This window comes from Protomyctophum bolini (genome assembly GCF_963924005.1).
Source record: "Protomyctophum bolini genome assembly, chromosome: 22".
Lineage (NCBI taxonomy): Eukaryota > Metazoa > Chordata > Actinopteri > Myctophiformes > Myctophidae > Protomyctophum > Protomyctophum bolini.
Genome location: NC_137883.1, coordinates 12,860,189 through 12,876,512, shown reverse-complemented (window position 1 = coordinate 12,876,512; position 16,324 = coordinate 12,860,189). Strand labels below are relative to the sequence as shown.

Sequence of the window (16,324 nt, the reverse complement as noted above, 5' to 3'; positions counted from 1 at the left end):
ACTTAACCCATTCAGACCTGAGGTTGATTCTACAAATGTCTTCTAAATCCTGACAGTTTTCTGAAAACCCCATGTTTCTGTGTCAGTGGTTCTCAAACTATTTCATGTCAAGGACCCCCAGAATTATCTGTATTTGGCCGCGGACCCCCATCTGAAAATATGTTGTTCCAGCCAGGGACCCAGAAGCAAAACTTTGAGTTAAAAGCGTTCACTAATATATATCCAAATATTTCTTCTACATTTTCACGATTTTCAAAAATAGCAAATCTACAAGCTTGTAGCGCGGCACAGAGAGCTTGTATATCTGCTATTTTTCAATAGCTAAAGTATAACATAATGCTTAAAACACCAAAAGGGGTTCCCGCCCGAATGGATGATGTAGGTTTTACAAATAGTGAACCAATGAAATAGGGGCATGTCATTCTCATGTCTGTGAAAAATGAAATGATTTTATTCCAAGATATATTTCAGCAAGATGACATCTTACGTTGTCACTACCCAGCCTAAACAAACAAAGTCCATAGACTTGGCTGGCACGAATGGCTGATTCAGTAGTTTTCTGATAATGTGTCAGTGCTGCGCAAACCTTTTCATGTCAAGGACTTGCTATACATTAACATCACCAAACATGACCTCTAGTCAAGGTACAGTGTTCTGCTTTATTTAGATCAGTGGTTCTCAACCAGTGGTCCTTGAGGGGGTTCCAGGTGGTCCCCAGCTAAATGGAGTTAGTAACCAAATGGACCGTTATAGATGTTTATTCTTTTTGTTAAATTATTGTTAAACATCTGCCTGGACGGACGGATGTTTCCACGAAGCCAATTTATTTTTCTCCAGAACATACAATACAATATTTCAGTCACCCGTACAAAAACGAGTTCAACATCAGATAAATGGTTCATTATTTACTAATAAAAAAAGGTTTAAACAAAATATGCACTTTCCACATAAGAATTGAGAGCTATATACAATAAACATACAGAGCCCTAAAAACAGGACCAAATCTAAGAGCTTAATCCTTCTGAACTGAAGGAGCAGTTAACCACTTGGTGCAATGTTTTATTTACTCTACACCAAAACGCCGAAAATGTACATTTACAAGCTCACAGCAAGTTTGATTTTGTAAACAGTGGCTGTTGTAAAGGTTGCCTCCCAGCATACTGCTTTGTTTGTTCAGGACCGAATGCATGGAGTTTGTAGACGGAACGGGTCAATCTGCTGGTGGTGGACTTGGGCCATCTCCCCGAGACCTTTCTTTGAAAATGATGTTGTGAGGAGGCCATCTCAGAAAAGAAATATGAGCACTCCCAGTCTGTATATGCAGTTTACCAGGTGCACGGCTCACAAAGATTCACAGTAAGAAAGAAATAACCAGCGCTCCAAACTCCTTCTGGTACTTTTAATTCATAAGTGCACTATTGTACTGACAGACAGTGAATTAAATGTACCAGAAGGACTTCAGAGTGCTGGCTATTTATTTCTTACTGTGAGGAAGCCATCTGGCTGTCCAGGGAATCACTCAGATGGCTGATTTGTCAGATGGGATATTTTTGCAAGCACATAAAAAAGGAACGGCGAATGTCCCCCCCAGCATAGGGATGTTTAGCGGATTCCAATGCCAACAATGCATTGAAAGGGACAAAATATCTTTTAATCAGACTGCATTCAATGCTCCAGTTGACCGCCCACGTAGTCAGTTGACAACGTGCGTCGTCGCTGGTAGCCGTGATCAACCGCACAGAATGCAGTCTACTGGAGCATTGAATGCTCCGATTAAACGAGCATGAATGCTCTGATTAAACGTGATTTTGTCCCTTTCAATGCATTGATGGCATTCAAAACTGGTGGGATGTTAGGGTTCAAGTGGTTAAAAGGATTTCGGGTGGCCGGCTCAGTCCTCCGGAACGTCGGCCTCCTCATCGGGACAGCAGTAGTACTCCACAAAGCAGATCTGACCGTCGTCGTTTCTGACCAGGTACTGCAGCGAGAGGAAGCCCCGGTTGTCCGTCCTCACAGAGGCTTTGGAGGACAGCGCCAGTGCTTTGGTAGACTGCTTCAGCAGGGACATCTTGTATCTGTCCAGACCAACAAACATGATACTGTGTCACGGAAAAAACAACCTGTGGGCTATACCCTAACCACAAGTTTTTCAAATATGGTGAAAATAGCTGCTCTACAAGCTCACTGCTCTTTTAGATCCGAGCTTGTAGATTTGTTTTTTTCACTACCGGTACTTCTGTATGTGTTGAAATATGGATACAAGGTGTATGCCCGATAGGAACAATATGAAAAGGGACTTTCTGCTCTAATAAACAATTTACAATTCAGGCATTTAGCAGACGCTCTTAATGGATAGCGATTTACAGTAAGCAAGGAACACATGGTAATACATCAAATACATACAATAGTCACCAAGATTCAAGAATCATACGTAAGCCAAGAACTTAACATCCGTCTAGCAGTGTAATATCTATATAATGAAACTATGCATATACACATGACTATAGAGTGCTATGTCTACACAAAATGCTATATAAATGACACAAATTGAGCCTTTGCATAAGCATGTAAAACAATGTATAAAAGGACAGCATTCAGTCTGCATAGGGTAACTTTACCAAAATATAATACTGTTGAACTACATCATGTTACAAACGTAGGCTGCGAGATCTTCCAGTGTTCCCAACACGGAACACCTTGGGAAGTGTCCGATTTTCACGTCGTTCCCACTTTTAGAACAATGGGATTCTGTTTAAAGATCAGCAAACATCTAAATAATCATCTTCTAAATTGACCATTGGAGGTCCTGGCACACCAAGCTGTAATTTGACACTTGACAATGCATTCAAAAGTGATTTTTCTAACCTGTTGGATTGCGTTTTGGTGCATTGAAATAGCTCCATCATGCCTGAGTCCTTGGGGTAATCATAATGGGTGTTTCCAGCATTCCCAAAAGTTGATAGCCTGAAGAACAGAATAAAATGCTTACCATACAGTATTTGTGTGGTGAAGTAAAATTATGTTTAGTTAATACTGTATCACACAAAAAGATTAGTGCATAGTGCCTTTCAAGATCAGTTCTGCATCATTTTGCAGTTGCAACTCACAAAGTAAAAGGTTTAAATTTAGACAGTACTCGCCTGAAGTATGGTGGGTCGGGAGACATGAGGATCTGAAGAACTTCGCTGGTCATGTCCAGCTCAGAGAAGGCTTCCTTCAAACTGTCTGACTGCAGAATCACCTTGATGAAAACAAAGAATATGAAAACCAATTAATAATAAGTTAAAAGTGAATAATGGGTTACAAAATCGGGGGATAAAAAAAGACAAAGAAAATTAAATAAAAAAGATCATTATACCAGAGTGAATGGTGAACGTTCTACTACCTTGTTGGTCACATTGGTGCTGCAGAACTCAAAGTCAACGGGCTCTTCTGGTTCTTGAGTGTTGATCTTGCACACAGTCACCACCCCGCCCTCTTCCAGGAACAGGGTCAGAGGGTAACCATAACCCATGTAACACATCCGCAGTGCTGTGCTCACTCCTGACAACACACAGAGGTTACAATGATGGTTGTGTCATGTATTGATTACTTTCATTTTTTCTTTAAAGTAATTTTTTTCTTCTTTTTAATCTGTCACTCAAAAATTACATTTTGGTAAATGGATGCTTCTAAACTTGTATTATATTGCTAGTTTGATCACTTCAAATGCTTCCAAAAAAGATGGAATCCAAATGACTGCAATCAGTCAGTCTGACAACTTTAATCCATGAGTATATCAGGCCAACCCAAAAATGTAGGCTACCTGGTGTTGTGCTTCCACCAAAGATGCTGAGGCAGTCCACAAGGACAGTCAGATTGACCTGAAACCCCACCGTGTCTTCTCTGATGGTAAACTCCTGAAAGATCTCAGCCTGTAAAAGGAGGAGAACAGTGTTGATTCTTCATTTTGTCGACTAAAACTATGAGAAAATAAAGTTCGTCGACTACCTTTTTTCTCTGATGAAATCATGAAATAAAAACTAAGCTACGATGACTAAAACCAAGACTAAATATATTGACAATTTCGTCAACAATAAAAACTAGACTAAAATGTTATGGAGGGACTAGTGGAGAAGAGATCGAGTCATTTACCGGTAAGTCACTTAACCCTGTTAACTTGTTAGTACTTGGTTGGTTGGTTGCATGGTGGCATACAAAAAATAGCCGCTCTACAATCAGAATCAACTTTGTCATCAAGCTCACAGCACGTCATGTGGTGGGCTTGTAGATCTGCCATTTTCACAATTTCTTTTTCTCAACTAAGTCTTCATTAGATGGATCCAAGAGAGATGCTTAAGTCAAACATTTAATTTTCTCCTCAGATTTATGACATACTGTGTATTGCTCCTGTATTGGAGTTCATATGACAGTTAAGCAGGAATTGCCTCAGTACTAAAATTATTTTGGGGAACCATTCATCAACCCTGTGATTAGCCTCGGTACCCACTACCCAGGCTTTTATTTACGTTCGTATTTGGCATTTCGGCTAAAAGTGATTAACTGATACTGCACAGTAAAGTCCTCACAGTGGTAAGTATTTGTAAGGGTCCATTGACGTGTTAGGAATATTGGAGGATTTTACTGTGTACAGCGTATCTGTCGGCGCACGACAGAGACGCAACGCGCGCGTCTCTGCGTGTATTGTCTCCCGGGCAAAACTAGCGGTACTCTAGTCTGTTTACTGTTGCACATCTCTGAGACGAGACTGAACACACACACACACACACACTACCTGAATAAAGGCATTAGCTTGCAGACACTTGGAATCTTCCACAGTGACCTTCAGCCCGTTGGGTGTAGCACTGAAGATGGCATGGTCTTTGCAGGTGATGGCTTTCAGTATGTTGGACAGATTACGAGCGTTGTCCAGACTGGCCACCAGAACATACGGGCCATCCTCGCCTTGAGATTCAGTGGACAGAGGCATGGCTGCACTGTAACCACAAAAAATAATAAATGCTCATTATTGACAATAGCATTGAGTAACAGATTCGGCTCATACAAAAGGTTAAATTAATTTCGCTCCTATGCCACTAAAATGTTGAACGTCCTACCAACAGCTGTTAAGAAACCTGCTCTCAAAGAGCACTATATACTATAATATAATATAAATATAATATAATATGGGCGGCTGCAATTCGAAACTGGCCCCTGTAAGAAAGTAAAAGCCCCCCGTCCCCATATTCTCCTATACTGTTGATGGTTGGTGATTTTTATTTTGCATAGAAGTGTAAGTGTATATTTGTATTTCTTTAAATGTTTTGATTAATTGAAAATGGAGGACCCTGATGTAAACAAGTAGTGCTTTTTATGGTTTTATCCTCTTGGCAGTTTTTGTATTGACCTGTATCTTCCTTGGACTGTACCCAATATTTCAATCAATCAGATAACATTAGTAAAGGTAGAAATGTGTTTCTATTATTTTGTGGCACGTACGTTGCGTGCATATGTCAAGTCAACTGTCTCAGTCTGTATTGTATATGTATATCTGTATCATAGACTGTAAAAACTGACTGTATGTGTATGTATATCGATCGTTGCTAGATTGTTGCTGACTGTCGGAAAGAAAAGTGCAAGACGAAATAAACACGATATACTTCATTATTTTCGCAAGGACATTCGTCACAGAGAATCATTCATGTTGAGATCATATTACTGTTTTATTGAAGTTATATCTAAACGCAAAAACGCTGTATTATCTGTCTGTCTGTCGCGTCAATGAGTAAAATGCTAGAGTAGGACAGCAGTGGGCAATATCTATAGCATAAACCTTATGCATGAGGTAGTGTTTTATATCAAGTTTAATACTCACATTAAAAAAGCTGAAGTTGTTTTGTATTTTGAAGACCCCGGCGCCATGCACTTCCGGGTTGGTTACGTCGTAGGGGTTGCGTCCATGGTTGCGTCATCCAAAGCGGAAACCATCCGGCGTTGATCTACAAGCTCACGATGCGTCGCGCCGCGACGCCGCGTGAGCTTGTAGATCTGATATTCTCAACGCGGCACTGACGTACGGCGGTCGGCGGAGGAAGTGAACAATGCGCATGTGACGTTAAATTCCGGAGCCTTCGCAGCATCAAAACCTGATCAAAACATAACTGTTCATTTGTTCTTTTAACTTCATTTTTATTATTATAAATCACAGCAGCGCCGAAAAAACAAAGGTGAGCGGTTGAGTTACAGTGACAATAAACTGAGCAGCGACAACACACTAGGTTATTCTTTAATTAGGTTAATTTCGGAGAGAGATTGAGGGCCGATGGTGATGCACATTCATAATCCGACTGTAAAATACTGTACTAGTGGTGTAGATGTTAATCCAGCATTAACATTAATGTCGATTGTAGATTATAAATCCAACAGTGCTAAAGTAAATATCACTGTATTCTAGATGGCATGCTAATGCTATGATGCTAATGCCAATGTGTTACTACTAGGCTAGAATAGATGGTAATCAAACGATTTACAAGTAAATATGACTAGAATCTTGCAATCCAATAATGTTTATTGTAAATATAGTAGTATACTATTATGTTCATCATGAAGCCTAAATAGAACTGCATTCTATTGCAATCTATCAGTGTAGCTGTAGTGTATAGATTGTAGCCCTGGTCCACTGGACCAGGGCTAATGGTAATCCAACAATATGACTATCTATTCTAGTTAGTAGTACAACCATGTATAATCTGTCCCTGAGATAGTGTTGTTGCTGTTTCTGGTCAGAGTGGAACCATTATAATAATCTGTCACTAACATTGTTCATTCATCGATTGGATGTGATTAATTTGACCATGAAATTATGGTAATTTTAAAATTGACAATCCATTCAGCAAACAAAAGTCTGATCTGCTTGTATTAAACGACGTTAAACTCACCAACATTGCAGCTGTAAGGAAAGCTTGAATTATCCTTTTTCGACTGCACAAGAAAATCAGACCCGTCTGAAGTGAGTGGTACTGTACTGTAACTACTGTACAAGCCCTCCTCCCTCGTGTGTGTGACGTAATGGCTGCTGCAACACAATGCGTTAATGAAAACGAGTGCATCCAAACTTTTCTTTTTTTTATAACTTTGTTTATTGTTTTTTTTCACAGAAGCATTATTTAAATACTGAGTTTGACATACCGGTAATAAATGGTGGCATTGACAGCTTCTCTTAAATAAACCCCACAATTATGACATAAAAGAGTAAACACATTGAATTTTCACCCCAAAGAAAAAGGACAACAGAAAACAAGACAAACAAACCTTAAATACAACATCAGTAAAAGTTGAAAAAATAAAAGGCAGACAAAAACAAACAAAACAGTACACAACATCCTATCAACAATCATAGGTACATGATACATCCATAATCCAATAAAATACAATACAATCCATACAATCACAGTATAAGCTACTTTTACAACAACAACTTTCCAGCAGACCTCACTCATCCCCAAGCAGAGACGGATTCAGACTCCTGAACCTATCGGAAGAACCATTCAAGGAGTGTCTAATCTTCTCCAGTTTTACACAGTACAAGGTGTCCCTAACCCAATGAGTGTGAGAAGGGGAAGTGGGCGATTTCCAGAATGCATCCAAACTTTCTTAGCAGAAAGTAGCTTATAATAAGTATGTTGAGCGACTATGAGAGATTGATGTAGAAGTCGCTGAGAGGCGATGGGATGGGCCGGGTGTCAGACGCGCTCCGCAAACAAAAGGATTTCGCTGGGTCCAAAACAATACTTTTAAGGTGTTTTTATTAAAGTAAAGCATAACTTAAACGGTGCTCCAACATAAAGCAAATTGGGTACAGCGATCCAAAGTAAGTAAAGTAAATAAATAAAGCAAATAAAGCGGTCAACAAAAGTGCGGCTTCCCACACACCCCCTCTCTCTCACTGTGTGTGAAACAGGTGAACTAGGTGAGGTATTAAGTGAATCAGGTCCGCCCATATGCCCGTCAATCATCAGTGACAGCCCACTCATTTTATAGACCAAACATCATTTCCAATTCATGGCTCTTACACGCCAGCCCCTAATTATTAGGTTATAATAATTACATCAAACATAATCGGAGGCATGAAATAACAGTACTCAAATTCCCGAACTTTTCTTCCTTTTGCATTGAATGAAAGTCTTTCTTCAACCGAACGCAAACACGAGTAATTGTTCCTGCGCAAAGTCATTTTCCGGGTAACACACTCGTCAAAGTCAATATCCAAAGTCAAAAACAGTAGAGATGAAAAAATACTCAAGTGACTGTATTTGTAATCCAAGGAAAAGTAATTGTAATCCTTTTTCCACCCAAGTCCAACAGCTCATGGAAATTGTTCGCTGATCCTCCTCTGCCTCCTGGATCAAACAGATCTTCGTTGTTGGACGATCGAGGCAGCTATTCTTTGTTTCAATGCGTACCTGACGCACAAGGCCGGGCTTGTCCAGAAAGGTTTGTAAGACTCGTCCCATGACCCAGGAGTTCCTAGGTGCTGTGTTGTCCACGACACCTGCTGGGCCATTTTCCGCCGCTGTGCATTGAACTTCAGTGCCTTCTCCTTTTTTTTCTCTGTTTCTCAGTCTTTTTCTCTGCCAGCGAGACGACTCTTCATCCTCTGCCTCCTCTTCCTCGTCCTCTACCAGTCCTTCCACCTGCTCCTGAAACCTGGACTTCTCTGTGGCTTTGCTGTCCCTGTCCACAGCCAACTGTTTTAGTCTTGTCGCCACCTTTCCCTTTTTCACCTCGACTTCATGAGCCTCCTTTATCAGGGCCTGATGGTTGAAGAAGTCTGGGTTGTGAGAACCTCCAGGAGCGATCACTTCTACTGCAGGGAGACCAGAGGGCTCCGCATTCATCTTCTCTGGACGCTTGACACGTTTCTTGCCAGTCTGCTGAAGGTACCATTGGTCCCCTTTGTCCTCCGTCTCTTTAAACTCTCCTCCCCAACTGTCAAAGAAGTCTCTTTCTGGGTCTTTGCTAGAGTCTGTCACTGCTTTCTTGGTGGTCCGAATGACCGGTCTTCTGTTCAACGGCTGTTTCTGCCTCTGTGCATCTAAGTTCACGACAGACACCCTGTTCACCGACAACTTTGGCTGCCGACAATCCATTGCATCGTTGCTCTCCCCTTTAAGCGGTCCGTTCACAGTCCAGCCAAGCATCGTCCTGATGGCATAAGGACCATTATTTACACTGCGAATGACCTGCAATGGTTCTAATGCCTCAGGAACATTAGTCCCTATCAATAGCTCAATGTCACCATCGATCTCGGGCAGTTGAACATGTCTTAAATGAGGCCATCTCAAGAGGTCCTTCTGTTTGGGAATATTCCGCTTGTGGACGGGCATGCACTTCTGTGTGTAAGCATTGGGCAGGTTACAGAAGTGCTCCTCGTTCAAACCAGCCACTTCCAGTCCGTACACGCTGTAGCTAGAAACGGCTTTCTCTTGGCCCATCGTCCTTAACATAATGTTTGTCCTCCTCCCGGTGAGGTCCAGTTTGTGCATCAAGGCTTCAGTGCAGAACACGGCAGAGCTTCCCGGGTCCAAGAAAGCGTAGGTGGTAATAATCTTGCTCCCCTTCTTGGACTTAACCTGTACTGGGACGATGGGCAGTTTACAGTCGTCACCAGCCCCAGTAAGGCCACTCGATACCACTGTGCCCTCCACTGATATCCTTGACTTCCGATCCGATAGGTCAGACCCGTTGTTCCATTCTCTCTGAGTGTTATGAAGTACGGTTGGATGTTTCCGACCACAAGTTTGACAGGTAATCTTTTTCCCACAGAATTTATTGATATGTCCAACACTCAGGCATCCGAAACAGACTCCATTCTCTCTCAAGAAGCCTATCTTCTCTTCGTGGGGTCTTTTCTCCAAATGGGGACACATATCCAACGGGTGTTCTTCTCCACAGCACAGACATGTGTTAATTATTTCTTGAACATGTTCCTCTTCAAGTCCATGAGTCATGGTTTCCATGGGGGTCACAGTGGTGGCATAGCTAGTTCCTCTCATTCCAGATGGGTGTGAGTATTTGCTCGCGCCTTTAGGTGTAGTTGGTGGCGGGGCATCCTGTATGTTTCCAAATATTGGGTCAGTTAGAATTCTCACCTGTTTCCCAATAAAAGCGGTAATGTCTGTAAATGTAGCTCTACGTTTGAACTTTTCCTGTAGTTCCCAGGCTACATTTCTCCATGTATCTCGGAGCTTGTATGGCAACTTTCGTATAATGATCATCATATTTGCGGGCATGTCCAGATCATGCAAGTATTGCACTTCCTCCATGGCGTTACAGCAGCCTCTGAGGAAAAGACTGTACTCTTGAAGAGATTTTACATCTTCGATAGTAATGAGCGGCCATGAAAGAGCCTTGTCCATGTATGCGGATGCTATTTTCTGCTCATTTCCAAACTCCTCTTTTAACAGAGCCTTGGCTTTAGCATACCCCCTCACTGGGTCTAAGTGCTGGCAGCTCCTGACCAGTTCCCTGGGAAGACCCGTTGTATGCTGCTCCAGGTAGTACAGACGATCGCTGTCCTTTTGAGTATTATTTTCTACTCCATTTTCAAAAGCCTTCACGAAAGAATGGTATTTTAGTGGATCTCCATTAAAGATTGGCACCTCTCTTTTTGGCAAAGAGGAGAGGCAATGTTGCTGGATCAACAGTGTGGTAATTTCATTTTGCTTTCGCATAATGCTAAGCATCTCCCTTTGACAGTCATTTGCATTTGTATTTCCACAGTTAACATTTTCAAAATGAGCATTTGGATTTTGAGAATGAGCCCTTGTATTGTCATGATTAGTTACATTTGAACCATTGAAAACATATTGCATTTGTTGAACTGGGCGTGGCCTAGATTCCTGGTGCATAAGTGACGGAGGCTGTGATTGTGAATGAATGAATTGAGAGTTGGTTTTGTCCTTAGGCCTTGTGGGTGTGAATGGATTGGCATCAGCGTTGAGAGCTGGTGGTTTTCCTTGTGCCTTTTCCACATAAGAATTCATGCCATCCACAGTCTTTGTTTTTGAGGATCTCCCACTTACGACACTTTGAGATTTTAATACATTTAATTTTGCTATTTGTGCGGCAATGTCCTTATCCAGTTTCCATTGCTCCTTTCTCTTGCGCAACGTTTCCTCCTGAGCTTCAAGTTCATGTTTGTCCTTTAAGTTTTTCTGTTCGACTTGCATGGCTGCCAAGTCCGCTTGAGCCAACAGACATGCAGAGGAAACCCTAGAAGTGATGGAGTTTTGTGTACCAGATTTTCTTCCCACGTTTGACACACTGTCACTTGGTTGCACATCATCTTGAATGTCATGATGTGTTATGGACATACTTATTGATGCCGCTTGCGTCACTGAGGGAGATTTATACACTGTGGGAGGAGCGTCCACGTGCAATTGTGAACACATTTCAAATTCAGTTTGCTCATCACTCTCAAAATGCCCCACCATTTCCTCTGGCTCATTCAACCAATTTTCCACGTCACCTTTAAATGTATGGCTGTATTTTGCAATGCTGCCAAACCATTCATTTTGTCTTTCCCTTTCCTCATCGTCAGGCAGTAAAGGCAATAATGTGTCATGAGACAATGTGGCTTGTGCATGATGTTCATTCAATGTAACCAACAAAGACTTCACGGTCAAAACATTTCCCTTTTTTTGCATGAATGATTTCATTTGTGGTATAATGGATTTCATTTTATTGACAGAAAGGCGGCGCTCCCGTTCAAGCTTGTCAATTTTATTCAGCGCGGCCTTAGCCGTTAGCACAATCTCTCGTTTTCCACGCTCCATTTCTGACTCAGAACTGGTAACCTCCCCAGTATGTATTAGACTCATTTTTCCTTTTAATTTTCCATTCGAATTATTTGTGCCACCAACACATCCACAATCCGCCCATTAAAAGGAAACGTATCCACAAGACATCATTCATTTAGTATTCAGTAGCCTAATTTTCATATGCAGCGCAGCAGTTCAAACAGACAAGCGGACATTCATTTATTGACAGCTACGGTACGGATCCTTAATGAACGTTATTCCGAGCGTCAACTCAACCCGGGATTGACAGGTAGGCTGATCAGTGATCACTCGTCCCCAATGGAGTATAAAGAATATTCAAACTGCGTTCCTTCCATTATGCAGTTTACACTCGTCACTCGTACCTGACTTTAGTGGTTGACTTTGACAGTTACTCAGAATGTTTGTGTCATCCGGATCCTCCTTCCTTGTCTCCGACCGTCTTCCTTGTTATTGTCCACTTGATCCATATCTTCTGCTGTGTAATGCCGTCGTTGACAATGCCATTTTTGTTGACAATGTTGAGCGACTATGAGAGATTGATGTAGAAGTCGCTGAGAGGCGATGGGATGGGCCGGGTGTCAGACGCGCTCCGCAAACAAAAGGATTTCGCTGGGTCCAAAACAATACTTTTAAGGTGTTTTTATTAAAGTAAAGCATAACTTAAACGGTGCTCCAACATAAAGCAAATTGGGTACAGCGATCCAAAGTAAGTAAAGTAAATAAATAAAGCAAATAAAGCGGTCAACAAAAGTGCGGCTTCCCACACACCCCCTCTCTCTCACTGTGTGTGAAACAGGTGAACTAGGTGAGGTATTAAGTGAATCAGGTCCGCCCATATGCCCGTCAATCATCAGTGACAGCCCACTCATTTTATAGACCAAACATCATTTCCAATTCATGGCTCTTACAAAGTAGCTCATGTCTACGGTGGATTTTTATGAAACAAACGTTTTGCAGATTCAAAGAGGATAATTCAAGCTTTCCTTACAACTGCAATGTTGGTGAGTTAAAGTGGTTACAGTTCTCTTGCTATAATACCTACTGTTGACTGTGCCTTCTCTGGGGCAGGTTCATCTCTTTGGACCTGCAGTCTGAGCCACAGCCATGGTGTGCATTCCTTGTATTGTGATTCCTGTCCTGTTATGGGTGTACAAGAGGTTCCTGGAGCCCATCCTCTACCCTTTCATCTCCCCCTTCATGAACAAGTTCTGGACCAAGCAAGCCATTCAGGAGACTGGGGGCCCAGGTGACCAAAAAGAGAGTCAAACCAGTAATGGAACAAGCAAGGTAAATCTATGACCGTCCAATCCATATCCCCTTTTACACAGCCCCATTCAAGGTGGTGAATATTGTAGAGATGCACAGATACAATTTTTTCCTTCCTGATACCAATTACCCATTGTTGTAATCATGTTGTATATCACAACACCCATAACTTGTGTATCAGTCGATACAGAGTACCGATCAAATTCCAGTGTGTAATCTAGGACAGTGGCTCTCAAAGTGGAGTCCAGGGAGTCTCTGGATTCCTTGGGGGTTCCAAATGGACCCTTACAGTTCTGTACAAATGGAACCAAATGGACCCTTACGGCTCCATTCGTTTCCTTTTGTAACTCAGTTATGGGAGAGTTATGGGGGTCTTTCAGTACCTCAGTACCACTGATCTAGAAATGAATAAAAATTCCATTAATAACTGTTGCAGTGCAGCTCTAAGTTAGTAAAACAATAATGTAAATTGTACAATAAGAGTATAAAACAGTAGTGCAACATTTACTGAAGCATTCAAATAATTGATGTGATTTGTGAATGAATATAATGTGGTAAATTACATGGTATCGGAATGTCATAGACTGACACTCATACTCGATACCAGCATGTTTTTGTAGTATCGGCATTCGGCAGCTTTGCCGATCAATGTCTTAGTGAAGTAATGTTTTACTCTAATGTTTTACTGGTCACACAAACATTTCTTGCATGAATCGGCCATCGTAATGTTATGCATCATCAATGTCTCTCTCTCTCTTGACCGACATAATCCATGAATTAAAGTCTCCATGGGGTGACTAATCGATAGAAAATAACTCCTTTAACAGAGTAGTCGACATCTAAGGTTCAGTACAGGGGCTCTGTGACTGCGGTCTGATACTGTACATCATCACTCATTTTGTTTTGATATTTCGTGAAATAAATGTGCGTAGTGTCCAAGAAATTCTTAGAATTAAACATTTAATAATACCCTTTATAAATTTATCTTTTAAGTATACTATTTTTAGTAACTCTTCTCCATGAGTTAAGGTATAGCCATCTCCTGTGCGATGATCTTATCTGTCATACTGCTTTGTTGAGACATGGTTGTAGTGGGTTGGCTGTTGTGGGGGTCTTAATGCTATAAAGGTTGTTGCTCTGACAGCCAGACTGGGTTTCAATTGCATTGACAGGTCATGTAAGTTTTGTCTCCTTACTCGAGTAAAATCACTCATACTTTTGAAGTCTGAATTCCTGTCTTGCCTCATTTGTGTATCATGTTTTCTGAGCATACCTACAGAGCATACTAGCAGAGTAAAGCTTTGAATGTATAAAATCTTCTGACAAACTGTCAATTGTCACACTAAAGCGTTATTCATAGTCTGGATTTTCGGTGATGAGGTGACCACCGAACTACAACATGACGCCAAGAGTGAAGAGCAAACCACCGCCGCCACCACCACCCCAGCCCTTCTCTCTGTTTTTTCTCACCTCACCACCGAAAATCCAGACTATGAATGAGCCTTTATGATTCTGAAATGCCAGCAGGCTTGACTGGGACAAAAAAAATCGTCAACGTGTCATTGGTCCGACGTCGCTTTGTTTCCGACAGCGCATTGGTCCGACTCGCTCTGTTGCTATCCCTATCCCTAACCCTAGCCACATAGTCGGAGTAATGGGACATTATGACGGGGAGGGGGTGCTACTGACATGGGTTTCACAAATCACACATTAGGACTCTGGCCATACTAACCTTTTTCAGTCATGAGGTTTTATTTTGTTTTATTCCATGTAATCATCTTGCTTTATGTTCATAATGTAACCACTGACATTATTTCTTTGTTTTTCAGCCTGAAAGTAACGGAGACCTCACTGCCAATGGAACAACCACAGTAGCTGATAAGAAGACAGACTGACAGCTTATTAAACATCTCAAATTGTGTACATATTTCAGTATATAACATATATTAAGTTAAATAATTAATAATTTCAGTTAATTACAAAAATGTATAATTTAAATAAAAATTGTGTAAATTAGGTATTTTTCAAGTGAATAAAACAGTTTTCTTCTGCAATTTATTTTATGGCAGCTCTAACCACATGAACTCTAGTCTGGCCTCCCCATTCTGGGGCAAACATCAGGCAAAAAATAGCAGATCTACTGTACAAGCTCACAATGGGTGATGTGTTGCAACTTGCAATGTGATGTGTTGGGAGCTTGTAGATGTGCTATTTTTGGCAAAGAGATTTGGTGTAGAGATGAAAAAATGGAGCGGACCAAATGTAGAGCTCTGGTGTCAACTAAGTAGGCTATAATATAGGGCTTAAGTGCTAATGTTTTTACTTTTGTTATATGGCATCATACTATACTCAGGCTTTTTCTGAATAAAAGGAAATCTATAATTGATTGTACTTCATTATTTGCTTCTCTTTTAACACAAAATGGTCACTTTGATTATTTCTGCTAGCTTTATAATCACAGTAAAAGACTGCAGGTGTCACAGAGATACACATCTTTGCAGTCGGGCAGAGACCTATTCTCCCAATTTCTCCACATTTAATTTTCCGTTATTGATTAATGCCCTACTTCATAGGGCATCATATAAGAGTGTTGCACACAAGTAGTGAAAATTGCTGATATGAGCATGACGTTTCCTTTTTTCTATTTCTTTTTTCAAGATATGTTTGGGCCTTTAGCCTTTATTTGATAAGAGTACAGTAAACTGACAGGAAAAGGGAGATGGGGAGTGACACGCAGCAAAGGCCGTCGGGACCAGCAGCCTATAGGTGCCCGAACGTCAATGCCAGCCGTCCAGGCCGAAGATGCATATTTTCAGCTTTTTAGAACGTTTAAAAAAGGGAGTAAAAATATGAATGCTCAGCTCAAGGTTTCCACCCCACAGTAATGATTGATATTTACTGTTCTGCATGCAGTAGCTCTAGCTGGTCCATTGCGTTGATCTTTTTAACAGCTTTAGTTATAGTTTGCCGATTTAGATTATTATTAGTATTAAATATATTAACTGATAAATTATGTATTATATAGGTTAAACCAAACATAAGTCATTAACATCAGCCTTATCTTTTACAGATGCAAAGTGAAATGGAAATATTTGGTGAAATGTAATATATGCTGCATATGAGCATTTTTGCGTACATGAATTGTACTACTATATATAGTAATTCTACATTTTCTACTTCTACAACTGAATGTACATACCGGTTATATCATGTTGTATTACGTGCTCTATATATAA

At 41.0% G+C, this 16,324-nt stretch overlaps 2 protein-coding genes across 3 annotated transcripts; one reads left to right on the top strand and one right to left on the bottom strand.

Moving 5' to 3' along the window:
* Positions 1 to 892: 892 nt before the first annotated feature.
* Positions 893 to 5,898, bottom strand: rad1 (RAD1 homolog (S. pombe)). Of its 2 annotated transcripts, none has more exons than XM_080755346.1 (7): positions 5,855 to 5,898; positions 4,775 to 4,976; positions 3,806 to 3,914; positions 3,386 to 3,543; positions 3,141 to 3,241; positions 2,866 to 2,964; positions 893 to 2,075 (listed from the first exon to the last, which is right to left on the bottom strand). In XM_080755346.1, the coding sequence occupies exons 2-7, from the start codon at positions 4,967 to 4,969 to the stop codon at positions 1,892 to 1,894; spliced, it is 846 nt and encodes a 281-aa protein (XP_080611472.1). In that variant the 5' UTR covers positions 4,970 to 4,976; positions 5,855 to 5,898; the 3' UTR covers positions 893 to 1,891. The 2 variants fall into 2 exon arrangements, with proteins under 2 accessions (XP_080611472.1, XP_080611473.1); XM_080755347.1 differs by having other exon boundaries at positions 4,775 to 4,971; positions 5,855 to 5,872.
* A 172-nt stretch (positions 5,899 to 6,070) lies between these two features.
* On the top strand, positions 6,071 to 15,470 carry c21h18orf32 (chromosome 21 C18orf32 homolog). Its single transcript, XM_080755386.1, has 3 exons — positions 6,071 to 6,206; positions 12,891 to 13,109; positions 14,918 to 15,470. The coding sequence occupies exons 2-3, from the start codon at positions 12,927 to 12,929 to the stop codon at positions 14,981 to 14,983; spliced, it is 249 nt and encodes an 82-aa protein (XP_080611512.1). The 5' UTR covers positions 6,071 to 6,206; positions 12,891 to 12,926; the 3' UTR covers positions 14,984 to 15,470.
* Positions 15,471 to 16,324: the final 854 nt, after the last annotated feature.